This window comes from Typha angustifolia, chromosome 11 (assembly GCF_048772165.1).
Source record: "Typha angustifolia cultivar Huaian chromosome 11, ASM4877216v1, whole genome shotgun sequence".
Lineage (NCBI taxonomy): Eukaryota > Viridiplantae > Streptophyta > Magnoliopsida > Poales > Typhaceae > Typha > Typha angustifolia.
The window spans coordinates 4,988,820-5,001,757 of NC_133249.1; the positions used below are offsets into that span (position 1 = coordinate 4,988,820).

The 12,938-nt window shown below is 35.9% G+C and overlaps 2 protein-coding genes across 3 annotated transcripts; both read right to left on the reverse strand.

The window, feature by feature from the left end:
• Positions 1-316: 316 nt before the first annotated feature.
• Positions 317-6,045, reverse strand: LOC140769591 (uncharacterized). Of its 2 annotated transcripts, none has more exons than XM_073110342.1 (9): positions 5,880-6,045; positions 4,647-4,806; positions 4,419-4,496; positions 2,685-2,849; positions 2,541-2,581; positions 1,766-1,832; positions 1,459-1,641; positions 638-759; positions 317-551 (listed from the first exon to the last, which is right to left on the reverse strand). In XM_073110342.1, exons 2-8 carry the CDS (start codon positions 4,796-4,798, stop codon positions 645-647), a joined length of 801 nt encoding a protein of 266 aa, XP_072966443.1. In that variant the 5' UTR covers positions 4,799-4,806; positions 5,880-6,045; the 3' UTR covers positions 317-551; positions 638-644. The 2 variants fall into 2 exon arrangements, with proteins under 2 accessions (XP_072966443.1, XP_072966444.1); XM_073110343.1 differs by lacking the exon at positions 5,880-6,045 and adding an exon at positions 4,936-5,864.
• Positions 6,046-7,241: 1,196 nt separating this feature from the next.
• On the reverse strand, positions 7,242-12,646 carry LOC140769592 (uncharacterized protein At5g02240-like). Its single transcript, XM_073110345.1, has 7 exons — positions 12,439-12,646; positions 10,896-11,167; positions 10,773-10,809; positions 10,596-10,693; positions 8,675-8,736; positions 7,930-8,053; positions 7,242-7,610 (listed from the first exon to the last, which is right to left on the reverse strand). The coding sequence occupies exons 1-7, from the start codon at positions 12,491-12,493 to the stop codon at positions 7,491-7,493; spliced, it is 768 nt and encodes a 255-aa protein (XP_072966446.1). The 5' UTR covers positions 12,494-12,646; the 3' UTR covers positions 7,242-7,490.
• Positions 12,647-12,938: the final 292 nt, after the last annotated feature.

Genomic DNA, 12,938 nt, shown 5'->3' on the forward strand with positions numbered 1-12,938 from the left:
TAGGATGTGATTCCAAGTGGTCCGATTCAGGTGGCTGCTACTCATTGCGTTGACATAGTTTCCAACAAAACTGAGCTATGCATTAGCTTACGTTAAGTCTGGTGTTATATACTCTGTTCTCTGATCGCCCTAATCAAATTGCATAATAATTCGACAAAGGTTTGTTAATTGTTATAACGTTTCTTCCATTTCATAGTTATGCCCCCCACCCAATGGAGTAAAGAATACTACTAGTCGCCCTGATGTTGCCCCGTTCATCTCATCTAGCACACGAAAATTAACACATGATGAAGCAGTCTCATCCCTAAGGCTGGCATAAAGAAAAGAGACCCAGAGGCTCAAAACATTCATGACCAAAGTCCAAAAGCAAGTAATATTATCTGCTACACAATACTGATCAAACAGCACCGAGACAAATAAGTAGTACACACCATAACTAGTTCCAGGTAGTAAATAGCTTTTAGAAACTTAGTTATCCATGAAGCTTTGAAAGTCCTAACAAAGTCTTTTTGCTGAGGTAACACCCCAAAAATTGCATAGAGCTCCATAATCTGCAGAACAGAGGAAATGCATGCAAGCACATCAGCTACTCAGGAGAATAAACCATCTTATAGCAAGACAAAGCATTTTTACTTGCCTTCAAATTACTTGCTGCGGCCAGGGGACAAGTCTGCAGACCTTGATCGCGATCCAGGAGGCGAACCTGAGGTACGCCTTGGTGACCTCCAGTGGGATCCCTCAGCACCGCGTGGAGACTTTCTGTATGAATCGCCACAAAAGAATGTAACAATTGATGCAAACAAAAAAATTCCAAAAGAGTAAAAATAGAAATTAAAAGTTAAAAAGGAAATTTTGAAGAGAAGAAAAGGTTCGTGAGGCAGTATTTTCCCGCGTATACAACATATATACTCTATATCCACTGAATTAAATATGATAACAAACATCTCCGATGCCATGTATTGAAAATTGATGGACTGAAATTTTTCATCTCTCCACTCCATATTTTTTTCAGCTGTTTGTGAGTGTTATTAATACTTCCTGGTGCTTTATTTATATATCTATCATGCTCTTTGTTAAGTTCTTTTGGTGACTACATTTATTCTAATGAACTTTATTGAAATTGTTAGATCTCATTGGCTTGTTAGTTACTTAGTTAATCATATGATCCTAAATTGCCATTCTATTCATGGATACAATTATGATTAAGATGACTGCCCAAATGTCACTGGCCATCTTTAGTCATTTATACAGTATGTACTTTATGTATATTAAGTATAAAAGTACAATAAATAAACAGTATACCAAAAAAACATGTAGACATTACAACTAAAATTCAGCACCAAATTTGACTGTATGCACTGTCATCCAGATAAGTGAAGTAACAAAGATCAAGATTAGTAGTTCACTACCCACAATTACAAGAATGTAAATAAGCATTTTGAAAACATGAAAACTTACTCATTATAACCATTGTCAGCTTCATGTCTATTAGCATCACTATTACTGGGAGAATATGACCTGCGGTTTCTATCGTCATCACGATCTCTTGGCTGATCCCGTGGTGATTTTGTATGACGTGACTGCTTTCTGCGTGGGGAAGCAGAGTAGTCACCTCGACGTCTTGGTGCAGGAGAGTATGATCTGTTTTTCCCCACCCAAAAAAAAAGAATGAAGTTATAGGATGAACTTGATGATAGTCATACCGGGACAAGTTTCCTTCAAGTAAATGTCAGCTCATATCGTAAAAAATTAAGATCCTCCTAACCTTGACTGCTGGCGTGCCCGAGAAGCTGATGAATAGCGAGGAGAGCGTGAACGAGAACGGGACCGTCCTGCCATATTGACCAGCCATTCCCAAAATGAGCAAACTCACAGACAGTTTACAATTTTACAGTATTTACAGTTGCAACAACAATAGAATGTCTAGCAGTGAACGGCCTAGAAAACATAAAGCAAAACAATGTGAAGGAAAAAAAAACAACTGTAGGCATGTGAAGAATATGAAGTGCAAACACCGTAGAGAGAGCTGGCACATATCCAGTATCAACCAGCAAAAGAACTAGAAAAAGATATATTTCCATGATAGCATGTGATCTGAAGTTCTGTGATCAAACTCATGAATCATAATCAGCAGAAATGTTAATTCTAGTAAATTCCTTGCGAAACCAACATAAAAGAGAAGAGGTAAACAAGGAAAAAGCAACTCACGGGACAATACAATAAAGTAAAATTTCCAGTGTTCATAATTTTCTGCCATAAGAATATAAATGTGAAAAACCAGAAGCTTTCATCAAGAATTGTTTTTCAAAACACAAGTTGCACATTGGATTAAAGGGAGAGGTGAATAGGTGACAAGTTGCAGACCACTGGCAAACAGAAATCTACTGGATAATTAGGATTAGCAATGAATAATAAATTCATAATGTCAATCAGAAACTTGCCATAACTATCCTTGTACTTTATGAAAAAGGGCACAACAAAGGCAACAGTACTATCTAACCCTTCCAACATAATAACAAATAGTGCAAACAGCAGATTACCATAATGAGAAGAACGATGACCATCATGACCAGAACTCCCCCTGTACAAAATGTGTCATCACATGTGAATCGCATTCAGCGGAAGCATCAATACAACATAGAAATCAATAACAGATTTACTTAATCTAAGTATGTTGAGCATACCTAACTCTAGATCTAGTACGCATTTCCTCCGGTCTTTTCCTTGACTCAGCAGCGACAACAACAGTAATCTCCCTACCACCAAATAGTTGGCGATTCATGTGATATTGGGCTTCTGATGCATCACAAGGGTCAACAAACTGCACAAATGCAAATCCTCGAGGCTCCCTGCATCAAATTTCAAAAAAAAAAAAAAAAATCAGGAAAGAAAAGCAACACTACAGAAGCACAAGACCATCAAATGTCAGATAATAATATGTGCTTACTATTTCTACCATCACAATAAAATCACTCAACATGCTTCGATAGTTCTTGAGGAAGCACAGAAAACAACTTACTAACTTTTCCATCAAAATTGTAGTCAAGTGTCACAAAAAGCAGTTAGCAGTCCAGGCTCAGAACATTTCTTCTCTTATTCATATCTTCATATATTTCTTGACTTCAAATTCTTCAATGATCGAAAAAAATATCAAGCACTTGAAATCAACTTCCCTTGAAATTATCTTCTCATCCAATCAACTTTCCAATAACTCTATTCTATCTTCTCTTCATGAAACTAATTTTGTTGAAGAATCAAAACTTCTCTTGAGACAGAAACTTCTCCATTTGGACAAGACTCTACCCCATCAACCAAATGAATATGCTAGGAATGATAAACAGTGGTCTTCAGCAAACACAGGTCTTGTATTTACTTCAAACCAATAAACACCCTGAGAATAATTTCAACAAACAACTTATATTGAAAGTAAATAGAGAATAGGTATCAAACAAGAAACTTGCCACTTAGAAAAACCTTCTAAATTCAACGGAATCATCCAGTATACCAAGGAAAGAGCAGACATAAATGAATTGTGCGGACATAATTGTCATTCTGATGTTACCCACCTTCAAACAAACCAAATGCGCTCAATGAACAAACTAACAGGTCATGCTGACCATATTTTGATGTTTAGCCCTAAAATCCAAAAGTAGGGTCTGGCTTAAAGCATCTACGTGCCTATAGGCAATGGTCCAGAACAGATTATTCAATTATTTGCAGAAATTTAGTGTGCCAAAGTTCAAATAATTACCACAAAAAGAATTATTCCACACGGTTCGATTCATTTTAGGAGATTATCATAGCCCAGCTTCAAATAGAGATCTACCAAATGAGGTCTTACAATCTGTGAAATGGGCTGTCCTAATTCTTAAAATAAATTGATTTCAACACACGAGTTTCGGGTATTTCAGCCTCTCATAGTAAGAATATACAAAATAAATAAACACCAAGATCTACTGTTTAGCAATATTCAGAACCTTCATGCCTAAAGTCAAGGTTTTTGTTTCCAGAGGCAAATTGCAGATAAGTAAATCATGTTCAAAACTTCAAATTATCTATATAGTTTATATTTCACATCGGACCACTTAGATGTAGGGATATAAAACATAAAATACTTAAAATGCATTATCATTCTTCTAGAGGCATTACTCTGTAAACCACACACACAACTCAAATCCGGTACACTCAGTCAAAATTCCATAACCCGCAAAACCATCATAAAATCTGATTCTTCAAACTATGTATCGGCCATAATTCCAGAGGAAGTATCAATATCAGTGGCTGTTAACAAGAAAATAAAATCATGCTTTCTATAGAGGACACTTGGAACACCAGAAGTTGGTCGAGCAAATAGACAAACAGCCCTTTGGCAAATAATAAGACTTTTAACAAGGAAGTCAATCAACAAAAATTCTCACCCAGTGTAATAGTCCTTTGGCAAATAAACATCCCTTACAGGACCAAATCGTTCAAAAGGAGCTCGAAGATCCTCTGATCTGCAAAGAGGAAAAAAGATAAACCATTTGAGGAAAATGAAAAATCAGCTAAGAATAAAAAAGTAATTTAGTTCCACAAAACTAACTAACAAGAAAATAATAACATGCACAAAAAAAAAGGGCAACCATTGAGTGAGATTAGAGGACTACCGGCAATTCAAGGGAATATTTCGAACCAAAAGACTTCCGTTGTTTTGTTCCTTGCGTCCATAATGCCCACCATAGCCCCTCCTTGGTGGACTTCTTCCTCTACCACCGTATCCCCTCCTTGGAGGACTACGATATGGGCTGTACCTCCTCATTCAGAGATCTGATAAAAATTAGAAATATGTCATCTTCACTAAGATACTAGGCTAGATGCAATGATGCACAAAAGGAGACGACATGTATGTGGTCTTCATACAGAAACAACAAATTGGAGAAAGAGATAAATGACTACCTCATCATCAACTGATCAACAAGCATTGTATGGCCTCATAGTTTCATATGGCTTTTGACATTATTTGTTATTTATCTTCCTGAGTCATAATGGAGGAGCACACTCTGAACTCTCCAAAATTTCTTTCCCAGTGTTCAAATTTGGGTGTTTATATGTGTTTTACAAAATTTCGGAATCTCAAGTGCAGATTGAATTCATTATCCATTAATAAGAAATTTAATTGAGTGGAAATAAATGAAGATTGGAAACGATAAATAAAAGGGACTCTTGAATTCTGGAAAAAGAAATCTAGATTCGTTTCGGCGTGGAGTAGGCTTACAGTTAAGCCATATTAACCAAGATGTTGACTTGGCTTCCCAGTTACTTAAAGCATGAGTGCAGTTGAAGAGAAGGGCAACAGTGGCCCTTAAAAAGTTCAAGGAAAAAAGAAATATCTTTTTCAACAATATAGCTATCTAGCATATCTGAACAAAAAGAAAAATTTAACGAGACCACATTCTGAGATTAACAGCAAGTCCCTTCGGATGAATTAAAATGTGTCTTGACATGTATAGTACGTCTCTAATACATAATAACAGATGGTCGTTAAATCTAACAACTCGTAGCAACGAGCAGATTCCATAAGATAGCAAAAAAGTATCATAACAAACACCATCCAAAGCTCTCCGAACCAAATATTTCAACAGAAGATTCAATAAAATAGCAATTCAATCGAAAGAAAGATAGCAGCACCATCTCGACATGCAAATACTTTCTTGTTATCTCTCTCTCCTCTTCAAATTCAAGCAATTACATTCACAGATGGCTAAATCTAAACAGGAAACATCAAATCGGGAAAAAGACCGTAGAACTGGATGGCATTCGAGAAAGAAACTCCTAAGAGGAGACGAGACCCATGCTATACGAACCCTAGATTTTTCGATGCAAAGTAGTATGAGACGTACCTGAGAGAGAGAGAGAGAGAGAGAGAGAGAGAGAGAGAGAGAGACAAGAAATCTAATTCTTCCGAGATTGGCGAAAGGAAAAAGAGAAAAAGAAACAAATCCTAGGGAGGACGGCCGAGCTAAGGGAGTCTCGAATCGACGAAACCCTAGGCTGGAGAACACCACGGTGTCGTAAATGGGAACGACTTTATCTAATATATTACTAAAAAAAGAAGGGTGTTACACTGATACGACGTGTCGCCACAGGATCGTTACGGTGTATGCTGTTAGATCCCGAACAGCAACGGGAAAGTATTTTACTTTTTGTTTGTTTGTTTTTTTAATGTACAACCCGTATACCTTCTAAATTTCGTATTAACGTAAATACCCTTCAAAAACTATTATTTTTTTCATATATTAATTTAATCATTTAATATGTGAAAATACTTGAGCCAGTTTATATAACAATTCCGATTTATTATTATCAAAATAAGATATTTATTTTAGTAATAATTATTTTCGATATGATAGGATAGGTACAAAATGTCATCTTTAGTATCTGTATTTACGCCCTTCTCATATTTGAATTGCAACTGAGACGAAAATATGCAAAAGTGGGGGTGATGATAGTAGTGATAGTGGAGGTGATGATAGGGTTATGAATGATAATGCAGATGTGGGTGGATGATTGATGTAATCTAAGGGATAAGGATGATTAAAATAGAAAGACTAGAGAGAGAACAGAGAAAGATAGAAATTAAGTTTTATTCCTTATAATGATTTTAGTTATCATCCACATTTTTAAAATGCTAATCAACAAGCTAAAATAATAATTATTAATCCTAATAATAGTGGACTCTCACTAATTGTGTTCGAACGGGGTTGACTGTGTTCAAACGCACCAAAAGTGTCCTCTATTGATGTGAACTGATGCAGACATTCGCACACGTTCGAAGACACATTTTACGTTCTCAAAATACATATTTATTTATTAAAAAAAAGGTTACTTTATTATATTTATTTAAAATATTTATATTTACAGTTTAGTTAAAAATGCAATAGACAGTGATATAAAAAAGAATCTATGAACAATGAGTTAAATGTAAATGTATTCAACCTTAGTCTTCTGATTCAAAGAGCTCAACACTAACAGGATAATCCTCTGGCTTATTCTTCATTAGGAGACAAAGGATATATATATATATATTACGGCGCATATGTTTCAATAAAAGGAATTCTATTCACATCTGATCAACAATCATACAGGAAAGAAGATAGATATGGTCGCATAAAACACAGCAACAAGGTTTAGATAAAAAATTCTTCTAAAAAAAGGTTTAGATAAAAAAAAAAATTGTTTGAAAAAATATAAGCCATCCACAATCTAGTGTAATCTGCTGTGCTAACATATATTTTATTTTAAATGCTCATGAAGTGCTAGATCTCAAATTTGAGATATAATGTCATAAGAATTAGCAGAAAATAGAGTATGACAGTGTACAACAGTCGTCTTCTTTCTCACCTCCTAAATATGAATATTTAGGAATAACATTCATCAGCTTCAACAGCAGCAACAACAATTAAATGATCAGGCATGCTCTTCTTGCTGCACAGTCTACCATCAGGAAGCTATCAGAATCGGCTGGTGATTTGTGAGAAAAGCTGCTTAAAATCTTTTGTTGGTGTACCCGCACCCTCTGGTTTCGATGCCAAATCAAATGCCTTGAACTTCGACTCCTCAAAATGAAGTGCCTGTACAAATCAAAAGCTAATTTAGAAAGGTGCTTCTTTATAGCCTAATATGCACCCAGGATATGAGTCCTAACAAACAAATTCATACACTGGACTACTAAAGCACAACAAATTGACAGCATTCCATCGAGTACTCATATAGAAATCTATGGAGAAGCAGAAAGTGAGTACCACCACTAGATGAAGTTTATCTTTGCTGATGAAATTAATAAATCTGATAGTCATGACAAAGCAAGTTCATGCATTGCTGGTTCAAATTCAGGTAGTCACATACATCAAAAAATTCTAGCTACTGTAAGTCAGTACCAGGCACTCATACCTGAATGCAGACTTCTGCAACATCAGCCCTTGGGACTGTCTTTGTATCAGTTTGGAGAAGTTCATCATCCTTTCCCACAAGCAACTCCCTTATGCCTCCATCTTTATCTTGCAATCCTCCAGCCCTATCACAGACACCAGAACAGTAGAATACTGATGGGTTAGTCCTAATGTTACTTCAACAGTATTATGCTTGAGTCTATCTGAAACAGTACCAAACCTAGGGTTTCACTGGACAGAAAACTAAAAGGTCTTCTAACAGTGGGATTTCTAGAAACAAACAAGATTGTTTCCCGTAACAATGTTATCATAAATTCATAATATCATTTCATGCAGAAACCCACAACCAATGGGTAATATAAGACATGAGCACCTACTCTTCGACTGGAAGGGTCATGACTTGGCACACAGTATATGTTTTTGGTTAGGCACTAACATTTTGGCAGTAATCTATTCTGTTCTCGTAAATGAAAAAAACATCTGCAATGATGGATGTCTTTTTAGAATGGTATGAACACTATCATTCATGACTGATCTGAACCTCTCATGGTGAATCTCCTGCTTCTGAAGGGAATGAAAATTACCAGCATATAGAACAAAAAGAGTAAAACACCATCAATCAATTCTCAGAAAAGAAAATATCAAAGCTAAATTGTCATGAACCTAAAGTACAATATATAGCCAAATTCTATCTTGATATATCAATATCAGAGAGCTACCTATTCATTTTTTTTTAAAAAAGCTACCTTATTATTGTATAAGGTACCCCTGAGTCTGCTAAATACTGTTCTGCCTTGCGCTTCCACACCTGCAAGAAAAGATAAATATCATCATATAAGTGTTAGCATACGGTTGGTTTACTACTCTGAAAAATTAATACAAAAAGACTCCTGCTACGATTTATGACTCATTAGCTTTTTTTTGAGGAAAAACTATAGATAGGCCAATGGGATTGAGCTCAGGGCTTCAATTGGTCATGGGAATCCTGGATTTAAATAGTAGCTGCATTTAGCAAAACTCGCTACGCAGTATGGGTTTTGCATGCCAAAATGTGCCCAAATAATATGCACTCCTGTAAATTGCTTAGCCTGATTAGGCAAAGACAAATTGAAGATTATGTGAAGCCACCAGCTGTGTAAAGTTGGTATGAGTGGTGCAAGAATTGCATAGAAACTTTAGTTTCTATTGATTACTGTAAAAAAAAGTTCATAAATAACACAAACTTGAAATGCTGTAGAAAGAACATAACATTCCACCCACCAAATTGAACATGCAATGGTGAATGTGCAAATTTTCATCATGCACTCAAATTTAGAAACTAATAAGGTGCTCTCTTTCTTATGATGATTCTGGGGGCAATTTATTTATTATTTTTTTGTGTGTATTGGGGGGGGGGTCTTAATTTTTCTATCAAAGTTAACAAAACACATTTAAATGACCAAAATATCTCGTCATGTTTATTACTAAAATAGATGGGGTTTTGATCTAAATTTTTGTTTAACCCGTATTCGTCGTCTTTCTAGATGCAATCTAACTACTAAATTCATAAAAACTTAGGTTTAATAATACTTACTATATAGTTGACACGACCTAAAAAGTAAGAAAAGAAAATATTTGAGTATTCTTTGAATAGAAAGAAATTGTTATATAAGAAGGGAAGGGCATTTTCGTCCATAAAAAATTAGAAATATAGGGAATTTATCCCGCCATTCAATTTTAGACATTTTTTTGGGTGCACTCAGTTAATTTGGATATAAAAACTAACGGTCTCACTTTAGTTTTAAGTATATAGACTAATTTGAAACTTTTTAAAGTACAAGGAAAAACATAATTTTGAGCATAAGTACAAGGAAAAAAATATTTAACCCTTTTTTTAATCTCATGGATGTTTATTTCGTGGATGGAAGGTACTTTGGTGTAAGTCATGGTATATATGGACTATTAAAGCTGCAGTATGTCACAACTGACTTTATAATTGAGAACATCTCATAAATAATATCTCAATTCAAAGGGGGTAAGTCTGAAAAGGAGCAGGCAAAGGACTGAGTCCCAGAACTCGTAGATGCGCACCAAAAGTGCATTGCAAACCCACCCTGCTAGAGGTAAAATTAGATCTCTAGAGTTAATGCTGACAATTGGATCGCCAAACCTTGTAGTCTTAAGTGAGTCACAAGAACAAAGCTCCAGCGAATTTCTCAGAAGTATAAACTGCAAAGTTGGGAGAAGAACCTTGCAATCCCATTTCAACTGTCAGTTTGTCAAATTGCTTCTTCTAAATTACATCATCTTTAACATATCTTAAGACTCCATGGAGGCCTTAAACATCTCATGGTTTTGCTTAGTATCAAAAGCATCTTCACAACAACGATAAAATTTTCTCATTCACATTCAAGAACAAAAGAATCCAAATTCTTTTCCATTTGAACCTAGTAAAATTCACTCAAACACAAAAATTCAAATAAGGTCTCATGCTAGTGCAGTTTAACAATTGTGTTCTCAAATTATATCTTAAAAGATAGATGAAAATGCTTGACCTAAATCAGTTCATTGAAAAATACAAGTGGAGTCAAAACAAGAAATGGGAACTGCATCAAAATATAGGCAATCTAGGAAAACACAAAGGAAGGACAATTCTTAAGTCTTTATAAACCAAACCCAATTACTTACCAATATATTGCCGTTTCCAAGGCTATTCAATGGATGGTTAGGGTTTGTTCCTCCCATTGATCCAACCAAAACTATATGCTTCACCCCAGAAGCCTTAGCTGTACAAGACGAACTATTTAACAAAGCCTGTAGCTGGTATAGATGGAATCATGACTCAGAGGAAAATAAGAATCTTACCAGAATCAATCTGATTCTTCTGGCCGATCCAATCAACCTAACACACAAAAGACTAAGGTGATCAGTATTAGAAGAAAATCCAAGCAGAAAGAATCTTCACAAGAAATTGGCTGTGCAAGTTACCTGCTCAGGGTATAATCCATCTTCATAATAGAACTCAGGCCTTCCACCTTTGGTAGGGTCAAACCCAGGCTTCATTTTAGGAACAGCACTCGTGAGAATGATGAGGGCATCAATGCCTTGAACAGCAGGGATAAGACGATCTGCATCCCTTATATCAGCTATGTAAACATCATCAGCTCCCCCAACCTTTTCTTTGCTTTCCTCTGTCCTGACTAGACCTCTAGCAATATATTGTTCAGATCTCTCCTTCAATTTTCTATACACAATTTGGCCTAAAGGTAAAAGAGGGTGTAAATATTTAAGATAGACATAAATGCAAACCTTATATTTTGTGGCAGAAAAAGAAGCTTGATCAACATGTAATACTCTAGGAACTAATGTTGTAATGTCCTAGCCACTTAATTATAGTATCTTGGACTTAAACACCAGTACTGTCGTATTCCTACTTCCAACCAAAAGGCACAATAAAGCAATGTTAGGTTGAGCAAAATTTTGGATAAAAAAAAGATCTTACAAAACTATTAACCTAAAGGTACTAACAAAAAAGCATGCCAACAAATAATAACTGAAAGAGGTTCAAGTTCCATTTAATATAAAAGGTACCAAATTCATGCTAGGTAGGCTATACAAAAAAAAAGGTAAGTTGCTTGGTGCTAACTGAAGATTGACGGTCTACTAAAGATTCATCTTTTGACTCATCTAAGCAATCTAGAGAAGAAAAGGAGAGAAAAGAAGAAAAAAGGCCTCACATCTATGATTAGTGAGCAATTGAGCATTCACCGGTCTAAATTTTATGAAATAGTTTCACATATAATCAACAATTTTCAGGCCTCCTTTTTGACAAAATAAGACAGGCTAGAGAACAACTCAAAAATAAAGGGATCCAAAAGAATTGACAAACTTATAGCTGGTTGTCAAACGAGACATTAACCCACTAGAATTGGTGCCAACTTCCAGACTAAAGCAAATTCACACAATATATATTTGCAAAAAATGCCAAAGGACCAATCACAGGTTAGTAATATCTAATTGTAGTTGCAATTTAGGCTCGGAAACAACCCCCTCTGGAAGTCCTCTCGACACGAGAATAGCCTAGATGAGGAAGAAAGGTGACACCTTTAATTAGAGAATTTCTTCATATCAAGGCACTTTCTAAAGCTACAGAACCAAATAAACCACAATCCCAACTTATCTTACTTCACATTTCGTCCCATTCGTGTAAACTGACAAACGCTACTTATAGCCAAATCATCTTGTACGTGAAGGGTTAAAGTTCAACCCTCCTCTCATTCCGATTCCCGTGTTACTATTATCTCACTCTATAATTTAGATGCATTCGACCTCACGCAAGGTCGTTCCTTTCTTAATCCGGATCCAAGTATATAATTTCCCTGTCGAACCCTATCTTCTAATGACTCGTCCAATGCATCCACTCGATCTTAACGAGATACCGACAAAGTCAAAAGCCCTAGAACAGAGAGAGAAAGATCCAATCCAATCGAGACATACTATTCTCAGCAATGGTGAGAGAGATAGAGTTGACCTGTTCGGCCGCCGGCGCCGGTGACGAGTACCGTTCTCCGAGAGGCATCCGCCATGGCCACACTATCACTCGATTCACACGGGTAAGGTGGGTGTGAGAGAGAGAGAGAGAGAGAGAGACAGAGAGACAGAGGCACCGGAAATGGATGTCTCTAGAAAGTTGAACAAATGTACGTGGTAACGATGCTATGGGCGTGGGAGGAGTTAAGGACACGGCTCGGTAGAGATATTTACGAGAAATCTTTTGCGGTCAGTGCCGACGTTAATCATAATCATGCGCATTGGGAAAGTCGTCGCGCCGAGATACGTAGGTTGCCGACATGTTCATCAAACCAGTAAAACATAGAGTTTTTAACTACCCCTGTTCTAAATTTTCTTTACCAAAATAGACTACTCATTAAATTTATTATTAAATAAATTTTAATTTACTGTAGTTCTAATAAAAATATTAAACTGATCAATATTATATATATATATTTTTAACTTAATTCTTAAGATAAA

What these genes read in the sequence shown, in the direction of transcription:
- LOC140769591 (XM_073110342.1), bottom strand. Translation starts at nt 4,798, where the DNA reads ATGAGGAGGTACAGCCCATATCGTAGTCCTCCAAGGAGGGGATACGGT. An exon ending in CGTACTAGATCTAGAGTTAG is followed by an intron (nt 2,582 to 2,684) that starts GTATGCTCAACA and finishes CATTTTGTACAG; the next exon opens with GGGGAGTTCTGGTCATGATG. An exon ending in CGGGCACGCCAGCAGTCAAG is followed by an intron (nt 1,642 to 1,765) that starts GTTAGGAGGATC and finishes GGGGAAAAACAG; the next exon opens with ATCATACTCTCCTGCACCAA.
- LOC140769592 (XM_073110345.1), bottom strand. Translation starts at nt 12,493, where the DNA reads ATGGCGGATGCCTCTCGGAGAACGGTACTCGTCACCGGCGCCGGCGGC. An exon ending in GAAGAATCAGATTGATTCTG is followed by an intron (nt 10,694 to 10,772) that starts GTAAGATTCTTA and finishes CGTCTTGTACAG; the next exon opens with CTAAGGCTTCTGGGGTGAAG. An exon ending in TTGGAAACGGCAATATATTG is followed by an intron (nt 8,737 to 10,595) that starts GTAAGTAATTGG and finishes CTTTTCTTGCAG; the next exon opens with GTGTGGAAGCGCAAGGCAGA.